Source organism: Seriola dumerili, unplaced genomic scaffold (assembly GCF_002260705.1).
Source record: "Seriola dumerili isolate Sdu_G_001 unplaced genomic scaffold, Sdu_1.0 BDQW01000493.1, whole genome shotgun sequence".
Taxonomy (NCBI): Eukaryota; Metazoa; Chordata; class Actinopteri; order Carangiformes; family Carangidae; genus Seriola; species Seriola dumerili.
Window position 1 is genome coordinate 1,267,128 of NW_019174748.1, and position 14,455 is coordinate 1,281,582.

The window sequence follows — 14,455 nt, forward strand, 5'->3', positions numbered from 1 at the left end:
TCAGCATCTACATACCAGCCTTCTCCAGAGCTTTCAACTGTCTCACACAGTCTTCACCGACAGCTCTCTCTAAGGCCAAGAAATAAACATTAACATTAACATTAAGGCCAACATGGAGGAGAAGTCTAAACAGTGCTATGGATGAAACCAAAACATTACTGAGTAGACATCATTGCAAATGAGGGAAACCTTAATGATCTTCGAGGCTTAAATAAATAAATCAAATAAATAAATAAAAAATGACTGAGTAGAGCTCTGGATGTTGACGCGATGTCTGTCTCCCACAGAACTCGTTCTATAAACTGATGATGGGCGACAACAAGTCAGAGAAGTTCTTTAAGGTTCTTCATGACCGGATGAAAGAAGCTCAAACCGACATTAAAGCCACAGTTTCTGTTAATGTTGGAGAGATGACGCACAAGGCCAACGAGAAGGAGCTGGAGCAGGGTGAGATATTGAAGCTGATGTTTGTTCTGCTGGTTTATTGTTTCATCTGAGTTTAGTGCCACATTCCTCCCTTGTCTTGTATGAAAAAGTTTATTATTACAACAGAGTATTAGGCCACTTTTTAAATTGCAGTATGATGAGAAAAAAGTCAGTGTTATGAGAAAGAAATTATAATATGAAGGTAATATTTTGAGAGTGATGTGATGGATTATTTTTCCTCATTATATATTGTGAAGTTTATCGAATATTGATTTTTTTTTTTTATTCTTTTATTTTATTTATTTAAAAAAATAATAATAATAATTCTGAGCTCATGAGTTCAATCATGGTGAGACTGAGGCTGAAACTCTTTTTCTAAAGGGAGCTCTACAACATTAGTACTTCCAGGGTCAGGAGGTCACCCGTTGTTGGTCCAGGGTCAGTCCATCGCCCCGGTTGCAGGCGCCTCCGCCCTGTCAGCTCAGCCAGCGGTGGAGCAGAGGGAGGTGGAGACAGAGATGGGACCAGCTGTTACCATCATGAAGCCGATTCTGAGGTTCCTACAGCTGCTCTGTGAGAACCACAACCAGGACCTGCAGGTTAGTTTCTACCAGCTAATAAACAACCAGGACCTACAAGTTACTCACTAACAGGTAACTAACTAAAGTTTTAATGCTCTGTGCCTGAGTGTTAAGTGTGGAGCTGGAGTAAGGACGTGGTCAGCTTAGCTTAGCATAAAGATTGGAGGCAGGGGGAAACTGCTAGCCTAGCTCTAGGCTCACTGAGTAAGACATGGTGTCTCATTTATTTATTTCATAAACAAACAGACATATAAAAATGTGATTTTATGTGCAGGAAGTATTTTCTGATGAACCACAGTGTATCCATCCACCCTGTCCTTCTGTGCAGCATCTCCAGCTTTAGCATGTGTTGCCAGATTCGATCTTTGAGCTTTTGGTTTTGGACTCTTTACAGGCACGATGTCAGATAAGACAGGCAGAACACAATGTGAGGGTGTAGGTGATGATTGAGATGGAGCCTTTGTGTGTGTCTTTCCAGAACTTTCTACGATGCCAGAACAATAAGACCAACTACAACCTGGTGTGTGAGACTCTTCAGTTCCTGGACATCATGTGTGGAAGCACCACTGGAGGCCTGGGCCTGCTGGGCCTCTACATCAACGAATCAAACGTCCACCTCATCACTCAGACCCTCGAGACGCTCACAGAGTACTGCCAGGGCCCCTGCCAGGAAAACCAGGTAATCAGTCACATAGAAACACGACCAGGAGGGAGGGAATACACCACTGAGTTACAGAGGCAGGTGAACTCATCATTAAAGTGTGTGTGTGTGTGTGTGTGTGTGTGTGTGTGTGTGTGTGTGTGTGTGTGTGTGTGTGTGTGTGTGTGTGTGTGTGTGTGTGTGTGTGATCTAGACTTGTATAGTGACCCACGAATCCAACGGTATCGACATCATCACAGCTCTGATCCTGAACGACATCAGTCCGTTGTGTCGTTACCAGATGGAGATGGTGCTGCAACTGAAGGTACGTTAACGTGTGAGCGTGCACACAACACTGACACATAAACATCGACTAGTTAGAGGTCACAGCAGGATTAAAGCTCTGGGATCAGTTGGTCATGTTTTTAAACTTGATCACAGTGACTAGTCAGAGTGTGTTTTTCTAATGTGTGTGTGTGTGTATGTATATATATATATATATATACAGCATATATTTACTGTATATTACAATTTATATCATAACAGAGGAGTCTGGGTGTGACAATACTCAGGTTTTTCATGCAAACAAAATAATACAATAAAGGTACATAATGGACACGTTCCCCCCAGCACACCATTGTACCTCTACTACATAGTGTTCCTAAATGATAGAACACAGTGACCTGACCTGAGGTCAGTAAAGTGGCGCTGTGTTTAGTCCAGATGTTTGAGTGCTGCTGTTGTCTCTCTGGTTGCCAGGACAACGCCTCCAAGCTGCTGTTGGCTCTGATGGAGAGTCGTCATGACAGCGAGAACGCGGAGAGGATCCTGTTCAACCTCCGACCACGAGAGCTGGTCAGAGCATCCGTCCTTCATCCCTTCATCCTGCCCTCATTCCTTCATCCCTCACTCATACCCTCATCCCTCCTTCCTCTTTATGTCTCTTCTTCTTCTCTTTCTTCTTTCTTTTGTTGTATTTTCTTTATATATAAAACTACTTTAGTGTTTATTTCAAAGCTTTTCAGTCTTTTGTGTTATTTCTTATTCTTTTTCAGCAGACGTTCATGATCTGTGTTCAAGATGTGTTCTGTGTACAGGTGGAGGTGATAAAGAAGGCCTACCATCAGGAGAGTGAGTGTGAAGGGGTGGAGGTTTCTCCTCGGGAGGTGGGACACAACATCTACATCCTAGCTCAACAGGTGACTGAACCCAAGCTCCTCAACACCTCAAGCCTCTACCACAAACACTTTGCTTTCTAGCCAAAACAAATACTTGACAGTAATGTTACTGCTAACACACAATACATGGACCTTGTGTTTAGAGTTCATGGAGAAATTTGACCTGGAAAAAAACATGAATGCTTTTGGTCTTGTGTGTTTTTGTCAGTTGGCCCGACACAACAAAATCCTGCAGAACCTCCTGAAACCACCAAAGAAGAGTAAAGAGGGCGAGGAGGGAATCTCCTCCATGGTAAACATCCATCCAAAAGTGACAATGATGCAGTGATGATGGAGCAGCACTGCTGTAGTCTAACAGTGACGTTTGTGTGTCTGCAGCTGAACCTGAACAACCGTCCTCTGTCCCAGATGTTGAAGTCCACAGCTCCAGCTGCTGTGGTGGAGCAGGACCCACTGGAGTTTTATGACCAGCTGACGTCTCAGATAGAGGTACTGCTAATGCTAATAGTCCAACTTCACCACCACAAACCCCCACCACCATCACAACATCATGCAGTGCCATTTTGGTGCGTGTCAGCTGAGCACAGAGGAGATGCACCATCCGGACTGTAACATGATGTCTCTGTGTTCAGATTGTTCGTGAGGACCGCAGCATGGAGCAGATTGTGTTTCCTGTTCATCCCATCTGTGAGTTTCTGACTGAGGAGTCAAAGACCAGAGTCTTCAACACCACCGAGCAGGACGAGCAGGGGTCAAAGGTCACGCATTTCTTCGAACAAACCTCCTTCCTGCACGGAGAGATGGAGTGGCAGAAGAAGCTGAGGAGTGAGGAGCACACATGCACGCGCACACACACACACACACACACACACACACACACAGAGACACAGACACACAGACACACAGACACACACGATGTTGATGAGGATTTAAATAAAATATTATTTGTTTTATAATTAAAATATTTCTTCTCTGCTTCACACAGTCGTTAATGTGAATTTAGAGATGACAGTGTGTGTGTGTGTGTGTGTGTGTGTGTGTGTGTGTGTGTGTGTGTGTGTGTGTGTGTGTGTGTGTGTGTTAGGTATGCCGGTGTTGTACTGGTTCTCCAGGAGGATGAGTCTGTGGGGAACCATCTCCTTTAATCTGGCCGTCTTCATCAACCTCATTATCGCCTTCTTCTACCCCTACGACTCAGGACAAGGTACTACTGCGAGTACTGTTAGTACTACTGCAAGTACTACTACTGTTACTGCAAATACTATTACTACTACTGAAGCAGTAAAAAAAATAATTTATTTTTTAACTTTTTTGTTTTTTCGTTTCATCTGCACAATCTTCACGGGGTAAAACTATAAAAACAAAAAAATATTTTCATCTTTATCAATCTTAAAACATGTTGATGTAAACTGGATTTTAAACATGTTAATGTCCTCTGTCCCCCCTCCCCCCTCACTCTCTCTCTCTCTGTAGGAGCAATAGACGACTCTCTGCTGCTGATGCTGTTCTGGATCCTGACCGGTCTCTCGGTCTTGTGCTTGTTCTCTCAGCGTTACGGCCTCCAGCCTCTGACTCTGGCTCTGATTCTCAGATCCATCTACCACCTCGGCATCGGCAACACGCTCATCCTGCTCGGATCACTCAATGTGAGACACATGTTCATTATGTCACTGAGACCAACACCATAAATATCATTCATGAGCGAATGTCGACGACCCCATCCTCTAGTGTGAGCAGCTAAAAACACTTTAGATTTCTGATTGTCGTCCAAACCCATTCTTTGTCGGGATCACCCGGCCCTCATTTACCATGATGCTGAGCACAAACATGAAACTGAAGAATATATACAAACTTTTAGAAACCTTTTTAAACTGATTTTTGATTGGATTTTTTGTAACCACAGAAAAAAAGTTGTTATTTTTAGTTGAATGACCCAATATTGATTTTTAAATTCCAAGATAAACATTTGTATCTGTGACTTTTCTCACTAAATATTAACATTTGTGCTAATTATTCACGTGGAAGCAGTTTAATCTCTTAATCTTGTCCAGTTTCCTAACAGGGTGATGAAAATGTTTTTTATTTACTAGTCGATTAAATCCAAGTTCCCAGGATGAATTCTGCTCCTTATTCATGCTGTTTGCATTTATCTGACGTTATTGAATCTTAAATAAGAGGTGTTGTCGTTCTCACATCACATCTGCTGTCAGTGTGACGTCCCCTTCATTTCCTCTCCTGATACCCTGCGGTGTCTCTGTTCACCTGCAGCTGATCAATAAGGTGGTGTTTGTTGTGAGTTTCGTCGGGAACAACGGGACGTTCATAATGGGCTACAAGGCCATGGTGATGGATGTGGAGTTCCTGTATCACCTGGCCTACGTCCTGACCTCCACACTTGGCCTGTTTGTCCACGAACTCTTCTACAGCATCCTGGTGAACAACACACACACACACACACACAGACACTCATCCTCACATCCGCCTGTTTGTTTTCTATTTAGAAACAGACAAAGTAACAGTCTATGTCTTTGTTTTGTGTGTGTGTGTGTTTGTGCAGCTTTTTGACCTGATCTACCGGGAGGAGACTCTGTTCAACGTGATAAAGAGCGTGACTCGTAACGGTCGCTCCATCCTGCTGACGGCGCTGCTCGCTCTCATCCTTGTCTACCTCTTCTCCATCGTCGGCTTCCTCTGCCTGAAGGAGGACTTCATCATGGAGGTGGACCCGCTGCTACAGATCGCTGCAGGTAACCTCACACCTGGACCAACGTGTTATGTCCGGAATTATTTTAGTAGTGAGGGAGACTCTGCTACTTGCAAATCAGCTAATCTGCCACCAATTGGTTTAATTGGACTTTAAAAGCTGACTGATGACTTGTGTTGTTGACGATCTGCAGACTCAGTTGTAAAGCTTTGTTCAGCAGTGTTATAGTGTTTCCATAAATCAGCAGTGAAGTTAATATGGAGATATCAGTTGCTGCAGTTCAGTTGCTGGAGTCCAAGTGGTTTTACTGCTCATATTGTAAAAAACATTTTTGAATCTTCAAATAATTTATTAACTCTTCACTTAATTAAATGTCAGAGGGTTTGAACTCAGACTGGCTACATTCCAGTTATTTCATGTTTTTGATGATGACAGAGTGAAACATCTGTAAAATAGCATCATCATGTTTTGTCTGTTTTAAAAATATTTAATGCCGAAAAGACTGATGGACTGAAATATAAATGTTATAAGTAGGTTTTAGGTTCAGGATTTTTTTTATTTTCATTAAAAAAGAATCTGGTTCTTTGCTCCAATCACACCACAAACAGACAGATCGTTTATTTGTTCTTACCTTCATCTGCTCCCTGCTGAACTCTGTTGTGTGTGTGTGTGTCTTCAGCTCCTCAGCAGAGCGAAGCCTCTCAGGATTTCCTCAAGTCATGCTCTGCAGACGGAGTCAGCTGCACCGCAGAGACCAGCGCTGTCACTGAGGAGGAAGGTGAGAGTCGTCAGTGACTCAGTGTAATAAACAGTGTAATAAAAACACCCACTGAGTGTTCACTCAGTGGGACTGTTTATGTTACAAGGAGTCCTGTGATTCAGTGTCTCAGCTTTAAAAGTGGATGTTCAAGTAGTGACATGATGTAAACGTCTTATGTCAGATCTACAGCAGTGACGACGTGACGTGTATATGTGTGTGTGTGTGTGTGTGTTTCAGAGGAGTCGAACTCGGAGCGAGCGTGCGACACTCTGTTGATGTGTATTGTGACTGTGTTGAACCATGGACTGAGGAACGGGGGAGGAGTCGGAGACGTTCTCCGCAAACCTTCAAAGAATGTGAGGAACCCATTTACCTAAACACACCTGACTAATAAGTTTAATCATGGTTAATAAATCATTTATTAATGCTTCAAAGATCAATTATAACCCATTAATAATACTCATTAATAAATATTAATATTTAATCATAAAAACAACTTTCTCACTTTCTTATAAGCCAGCAGCAGAGGTTAGTGAGTCATCTGCAGTTATACATTTTAATTTTTGATTTTTTAAAGGCTTTTACAATAATTCATTAAGACTTTAATTCAAACTATTAATGAGTAGATTTTGGTCCAGATGCTCTGCAGCTGGTTTTCTAAAGGTCAGAGGTCAAACTGTCTGTCACTGGAGTAGGAGGAGAAACACCATCAACAACCTGGCAACCCACAAGTTTCTTATTAATGGTTTATTACTGATCGATAAAGAATTTAATGTTTAATAACTGTTAATGAATACACTTTCTATAAAGAATTAGAAAGTTCATACAAAACATATGATCAGCTAATAAAACGTGATTCATCATAGATTAAACCACCCAACATTGTGATGTAGACAAACTGAGCTTCAACATTAAAATGCTGCTCACACACAAATATATTACTGATGATAATTATCCAGTAATATGGTACATGTGATGATATGAAGGAGCCATTCTGCATGATTGACTTAAAGTTTATTTTGCTGTTAGTACAAACTGATTGTTCTTCTACCTTTAATTTTGAAAGCACTTTCTTGATATTACGACTTCCACCAATGTCCAGCTTCAACATTTAAAGATACTTGTGTGTGTGTGTGTGTGTGTGTGTGTGTGTGTGTGTGTGTGTGTGTGTGTGTAGGAGCCATTGTTTCCAGCCCGGGTTGTGTACGACCTGTTGTTCTACTTCATCGTCATCATCATCGTTCTCAATCTGATCTTTGGTGTCATCATCGACACATTCGCCGACCTGAGGAGCGAGAAGCAGAAGAAGGAAGAGATACTGAAGACCACGTGTTTCATCTGTGGTGCGTGGAGATAAACAGCTGACTGACTGACCAATGAGCAAACAGCGGGGACACGCTGTGATTTCTGTTTCTGTTGTAGCAGAGGAACACAGCTTGGGATTTGTTTAAAATACTTTTTCTGCAAGAAGTTTTAATTTGGTCCAGAACTAAGTTTTTTTGATGTCTTTATATTTAATTTCTTGTGACATTGCCTGCACTTAACCATTACCAAGATTTACTGTCCGGCTGTTCCAGTTGTCTTACTGATGACCAGTTTTGTGCATTGTTGCAGGTCTGGAGAGAGACAAGTTTGACAATAAGACAGTGTCATTTGAAGAGCACATCAAACTGGAGCACAACATCTGGAACTACCTATACTTCATCGTTCTGGTGCGTGAGAAAAACAAGACGGACTACACCGGACCTGAGAGCTATGTCGCACATATGATCAAGGTACAACACACATAATGCATTCCCAGGCCCCTACCCCTAACCATCATAAATATACCCAACCCTAGCCAAAATGTCCACTCATCGACGGTTTCAAATCAGAATTTGTCCTCACAACCATAGAAAGACATGTACACGTACACACCGCTAACTTAAATACTATACATGCTAAAAAAATGCTAACATGATCCAGAGTCACAAACACACCTGAATCCGTTTTTCTTCTGTTTTAGAACAACAACCTGGACTGGTTTCCACGGATGCAGGCGATGTCTCTGGTGGTAACCGACGGTGACGGGGAGCAGAACGAGATGAGGATGTTACAGGACAAACTGGCAGCAACGATGAAGGTGGTGACAACTCTGACAACTCAGCTGACTGAGCTGAAAGAGCAGGTACGCATGCACGCACACACACACACACACACACACACGCATGCACACACACACGCACACACACACGCACAAACTACTACACACAAATCTTGACTGTGCGTCTTGGCAGCTCTAAAGAGGAAATGAGACTCACAGCTTCACAGTTAAAAGGCCTCAATGGTCTCATAGTAACACTGTGGAAACTGTAAGAGCTTTCATCCAAATCCTGCCAGGCAGAGACATCTCACACAGCAATTAACAACAATGTCCAACTTAAATGTCTGAACATTACGACTTCAGATACAACTTCACAAAGTTATGAAAAAGTGGTACCACTTTACAGTTAGACTGCCCATATAGAGGATTTATGACTGGTTTATAAGTAGTTTATTAATGAGCTTGCTCACAATTTATAAATTATTTATAAGCTGTTATAACACATTAGATAAAAGGAGCAACAGTGACCTGTTGTTTGCCCAATAGTTTATATCAGTTGTTTGTTTTTTTTACTAAGCTTTATTAAGATTGATACATTCAATAGTTGCCTCTATTTATAAAGTGGGAGGAGGTACTTCCACAGGTATAAGGAACCACCATTTGGTGCCTCCTTGTTGAAAGGAAGGGATGTAAACTTGAAGTTTCTAACAATTATGCTTAACAATTAACAGTTAGCTTAACAGTTAACTAAGCCTTTTGCAGTTATGAGCTCAAAAGAAAAAAATAAAGCCTTATTAATGTTAATAAATCCTTTATTTGCAAAAGTCATCTGATGAAAATGAGGCTTCCACTATTGCTAGGTAGTTGCTGGGATACAGCCCCTGTAGACCTGACAAGGAAAACCCAATCCATTCCTTGAGTGGCACGTCACTTTGTTTCATTGGAACCATCTTGGAACTGTTTGAAGTTTTGTTTCTCACTGTGATCTTTCACACATGGGTGTGTAAGCTCCAGAGAGTGAAAACTTTACTTCCTGTGTATCTGTAGATGACTGAGCAGAGGAAGAGGAGGCAGAGGATGGGATTCGTTGATGTTCAGGCGGGAGCCAGCGCTGCAATACCTCCCAGCGCTGCAGGAGGAAACCACCAGATCTACAAAACATAAAGACAGACTGATTATCAGACATGGATGGACTGTTGAGATCCATATCTGTAAACCATACAGCTGGACTGATGGACTGTTCTAAAGGAGAAAATCATTCAAACAGTTATAAAAAAGAAAAACACTAGTACAGCTACAAAACCTGCAACTGATGTTTCTCACTAAAACCACAACGGACATTTTTTTTGTTTGCTTTTACAGTTTTTTTGTTTTCTGGCCAATCCAGAGTAAGACCAGCAGTCACTAAGGGACACAGAGTGAACACCATTACTGTATCAAAATAAAAGACATGTTGTTGTAAGCATCTCAACTCATTTTAATTTGGTCCATCTTTTGGTTCATTTAAATATGTTGCTGTGAAGCATGGATGACCTATGCATGTACAAAGTAGACATTTCTTTTAAAAACTTTTTTCTCTTCTAAGACCAAATGTGTGTTGAAAATTACAAATATTTAATACTGTAGCTAAATTGCCACTCACTTAGCTAATAGCTTGGTATGCTAACGTTAGCAGCTAATATTGTTGACATTCTCTGTTTGATGTGTTCAGATTAGTTGAACTGACTCTTTTCAACCTTGGTGCAGATTACAGGACATGTTTGGACCAGTTTAGTCCAGATTCTTCCCTCTACAAGAGTTGGGAGGAATCTGTGGTTCCTGGTCTCAGTCAGTTCCTTATTTTCTGCATTTCACAGATAAAATCTGAACCTTTTAATACTTTTTGTGCCATTTCTGTGGACCTCCAAGATGGGAGATATGTGACGCAACTGTAAAGCCTCAGTAGAGTTCAGAAATTATGTTTGTGTAAATCAACCTGGAAGTCATTGAGTTCAACAGATGACCCATTGAATTTGGCCTTGTTTTTTTATGCACATAGAAAATCAACAAATGCTTTTGATTTTCACAAGTTTTGTTCAAAAATGATTGCCAAACATCATCACCATTATTGACCCAAATACTTTAAGTTACATTTGAAACATTAACTGCTGTAATTTATTGTTCAGAACAAACTGCGCAGGTTTTTTCTACATAAACATGAAATCATATGGCTAAAAAAAAATTTGGAAATCTGCAAAGAGTCAACGGATCATAAGCTTCCTGGTTGGAGGACTGCTAACTATAACTTTCTGTTCAATGACAAAAAAATGCTATAAGATGTATTTGTGTGTGTGTGTGTGTGTGTGTGTGTGTGTGTGTGTGTGTGTGTGTGTGTGTGTGTGTGTGTGTGTGTGTGTGCTCAGAAAATATCCAGGCATCAACTCACTTTAGTAATTTTAAGAAAATGCTAATAGAAACAGACATGCAGCTTTTCTTTGCTGATGGTAGAATTAACCATTTCAGTAATATCTTTCTGTTTGAATGTGAAGTGAGTTGCACCCAGTTGTGTGTTTTTTAATGTAAATCTGGGGAAATTTAGTTTTTAAGTGATCTATATTATTATTATTATTATGGTTCAATAGTGATATATTTATGGAGAGAAAATCCTGTTTGTTTTTTTTAACACTGTAACTAACTCAGTACAGACACTGGATTACTGCTTTTAGCTCAGCCTTAAGTTTGTGAACAGAAAATAGCATTTACCTCTGTTTAGTGAGAGACAGAGTGAGGAGGAGGAGGACGGTGTAATGAAGACTACACATCTTCAAAAATAATAAATTATTCACTATGAAGAACAAAGTGCATGTTGTCTCACTTGTTGATGAATTCTGGAAATTCACCACTGATTCATTTGGATTTTAGTGAAATTTATTGAATGCATAGTCTTCCATTTAAAGATAAATACATGACTGTTGTAGTTAAGTGTGCGTGACTACGTTTATAGTCATTGGTTATACTCAGATCTTCAAAAAGTCTACTGAATGTGGGATTCTTTAAAGAAGTTACCAAGCATTTTATGCAATTTGATATTTTTTCCAGAAATATTATGGAAATTGTAAAGGAAATTACAAACTCTTACGAATGATATTGGGAGTATTTTTAATTAGTGTTACTTTGTATGATCCCAAGATTGCAAATTCCTGGAAATGATTAAAAAGCATAATCTTGTCCACAAAATGCAACCCCAGATGTGACAATGGCTAAAGGAAAGCTCACAGTGTGCAAAATGTTGAGATGATTAGTTTAATAGAAATTATATTTTTCTTGATAAAGAGTATATATTGTATCCATGTACGTGCAGAATACCAAGTCATCACATAACAGGAAAACAGGAAAAAATTATTTCATATTTCATAGAAGACGGTATAGACCATTATTTTCATGTCATAGTATAGGAGGTGATAGTGTAGTATATCATACTATAGCATGTCACAGTATATTATATAATACTGTAAAAGTGTAATATGTCAAAAAATGTCATAGTATACAATGTCATAAAAATGTCAACGTATTATAAGGCATAACAATGTCCCAATAATCTATTAGAATAGTAAGGGATAAAATTGTCAAAAAACGTCATAGCACAGTATGGATTAAAACGTCATAGTATAGTATAGCATAAAAATGTCAAAAAACATTATAGTATGATATAGCATAAAATGTTAAAAAATGTAATAGTATAGTATGGCATAAAATTTTCAAAAAACGTTATAGTATAGTGTGGCATAAAATTTTGAAAAATCAACATAGTATAGTATTGCATGAAATTGGCAAAAAACGTCATAGTATAATATGGATTAAACTGTCATAGTATAGTATGGCATAAAATGTCATATTATAGTTTGGCATAAAAATGTTGAAAAACGTCATGGTATAGTAAGGCATGCAATTGTATGAAATTGTCATAATATGTAAAGGTATAAAATTATCATAAAACGTCATAATATAGTATGTCAGAAAAATGTCAAAAAACGTCATGTTATAGTATGGCATAAAATTGTCAACAAACATCGTAGTATAGTATGGCATAAAACATCATAGTATAGTATGGCAAAAAATGTCAAAAAACGTCATAGTATAGAATGGCATAAAATTGACGAAAAACGTCATAGTATAGTATGGCAAAAAAAACGTCATAGTATAGTATGGCAAATAATGTCAAAAAACATCATAGTATAGTATGGCATAAAACGTCGTAGTATAATATGGCAAATATCGTATGGCAAAAAATGTCAAAAAAACATCATAGTATAACATGTCAAAAAATGTCAAAAAACGTCATAGTATAGTATGGCATAAAATTGTCAAAAAACGTCATAGTATAATATGGCAAAAAATTGTCAAAAAACGTCATAGTATAGTATGGCAAAAAATGTCAAAAAACGTATGGCATAAAATTGTCAAAAAACGTCATAGTATAGTATGGCAAAAAAACGTCATAGTATAGTATGGCAAAGAATTTCAAAAATCGTCATAGTATAATATGGCATAAAATTGTAAAAAAACGTCATAGTATAGTATGGCATAAAAGGTCATAGTATATCATGGCAAAAAATGTCAAAAAGCATCATAGTATAATGTGGCAAAAAATGTCAAAAATCGACATAGTATAGTATGGCAAAAAAACGTCATAGTATAGTATGGCAAAGAATTTCAAAAATCGTCATAGTATAATATGGCATAAAATTGTAAAAAAACGTCATAGTATAGTATGGCATAAAAGGTCATAGTATATCATGGCAAAAAATGTCAAAAAGCATCATAGTATAATGTGGCAAAAAATGTCAAAAATCGACATAGTATAGTATGGCAAAAAAACGTCATAGTATAGTAGGGTAAAAAATGGCAAAAAACGTCATAGTATAGTATGGCAAAAAATGTCAAAAAACGTCATAGTATACTATGGTAAAAAATGTCAAAAAACGTCATAGTACAGAATGGCATAAAATTGACAAAAAACGTCATAGTATAGTATGGCATAAAAATGTCAAAAAACGTCATACTACAGAATGGCATAAAATTGTCAAAAAATATCAAAGTATAGTATGGTATAAAACGTCGTAGTATTATATGGCAAAAAATGTCAAAAAACGTCATACTACAGAATGGCATAAAATTGACAAAAAACGTCATAGTATAGTATGGCAAAAAACGTCAAAAATCGTCATAGTATAGAATGGCATAAAATTGTCAAAAAATATCAAAGTATAGTATGGTATAAAACGTCGTAGTATTATATGGGAAAAAATGTCAAAAAACGTATGGCATAAAATTGTAAAAAAATATCATAGTATAGTATGGTATAAAACGTCGTAGTATTATATGGCAAAAAATGTCAAAAAACGTATGGCATAAAATTGTCAAAAAATGTCATATTATACTATGGCAAAAAATGGCAAAAAACGTCATAGTATAGTGTGGCATAAAATCGTCAAAAAACGTCATTGTAAATTATGGCAAAAAAACGTTACACTATAGTATGGCAAAAAATGGCAAAAAACGTCATAGTATAGAATGGCATAAAATTGACAAAAAAAGTCATAGTATATTATGGCAAAAAAACGTCATAGTATAGTATGGCAAAAAATGTCAAAAATCTCATATTATAAAATGGCATAAAATTGTCAAGAAACGTCATAGTATAGTATGGCATAAAACGTCATAGTATATCATGGCAAAAAATGTCAAAAAGCATCATAGTATAATGTGGCAAAAAATGGCAAAAAACGTCATAGTATAGTATGGCATAAAATCGTCAAAAAACGTCATTGTATAGTATGGCAAAAAAACGTCATAGTAAAGAATGTCATAAAATTGACAAAAAACATCATAGTATAGTATGGCAAAAAAAACGTCATAGTATAGTATGGCAAAAAATGTCAAAAATCGTCATAGTATAAAATGGCATAAAATTGTCAAAAAAACGTCATAGTATAGTATGCATTAAATTGTATTAGTATAATATGGCAAAAAATTGTCAAAAAAACGTCATACTATAGTATGGTAAAAAAAATGTCAAAAAACGTCATAGTATAGTATGGCAA

General features: G+C 38.0%; 1 protein-coding gene across 1 annotated transcript in view; it reads left to right on the forward strand.

Annotated features, from left to right (window-relative positions):
* Positions 1 to 10,701, forward strand: part of itpr3 (inositol 1,4,5-trisphosphate receptor type 3) — a 66,419-nt gene extending 55,718 nt beyond the window's left edge. The window contains exons 42-60 of the mRNA XM_022763881.1: positions 288 to 447; positions 826 to 1,025; positions 1,486 to 1,686; positions 1,862 to 1,972; positions 2,407 to 2,502; positions 2,745 to 2,846; positions 3,034 to 3,117; positions 3,204 to 3,314; positions 3,458 to 3,650; positions 3,910 to 4,029; positions 4,299 to 4,471; positions 5,094 to 5,258; positions 5,383 to 5,572; positions 6,209 to 6,307; positions 6,527 to 6,645; positions 7,467 to 7,632; positions 7,904 to 8,064; positions 8,295 to 8,456; positions 9,420 to 10,701. Of these exons, the coding sequence (XP_022619602.1) occupies positions 288 to 447; positions 826 to 1,025; positions 1,486 to 1,686; positions 1,862 to 1,972; positions 2,407 to 2,502; positions 2,745 to 2,846; positions 3,034 to 3,117; positions 3,204 to 3,314; positions 3,458 to 3,650; positions 3,910 to 4,029; positions 4,299 to 4,471; positions 5,094 to 5,258; positions 5,383 to 5,572; positions 6,209 to 6,307; positions 6,527 to 6,645; positions 7,467 to 7,632; positions 7,904 to 8,064; positions 8,295 to 8,456; positions 9,420 to 9,536 (2,730 nt within the window). The 3' untranslated portion in view covers positions 9,537 to 10,701. The remainder of the gene's footprint in view (positions 1 to 287; positions 448 to 825; positions 1,026 to 1,485; positions 1,687 to 1,861; positions 1,973 to 2,406; positions 2,503 to 2,744; positions 2,847 to 3,033; positions 3,118 to 3,203; positions 3,315 to 3,457; positions 3,651 to 3,909; positions 4,030 to 4,298; positions 4,472 to 5,093; positions 5,259 to 5,382; positions 5,573 to 6,208; positions 6,308 to 6,526; positions 6,646 to 7,466; positions 7,633 to 7,903; positions 8,065 to 8,294; positions 8,457 to 9,419) is intronic.
* Positions 10,702 to 14,455: the final 3,754 nt, after the last annotated feature.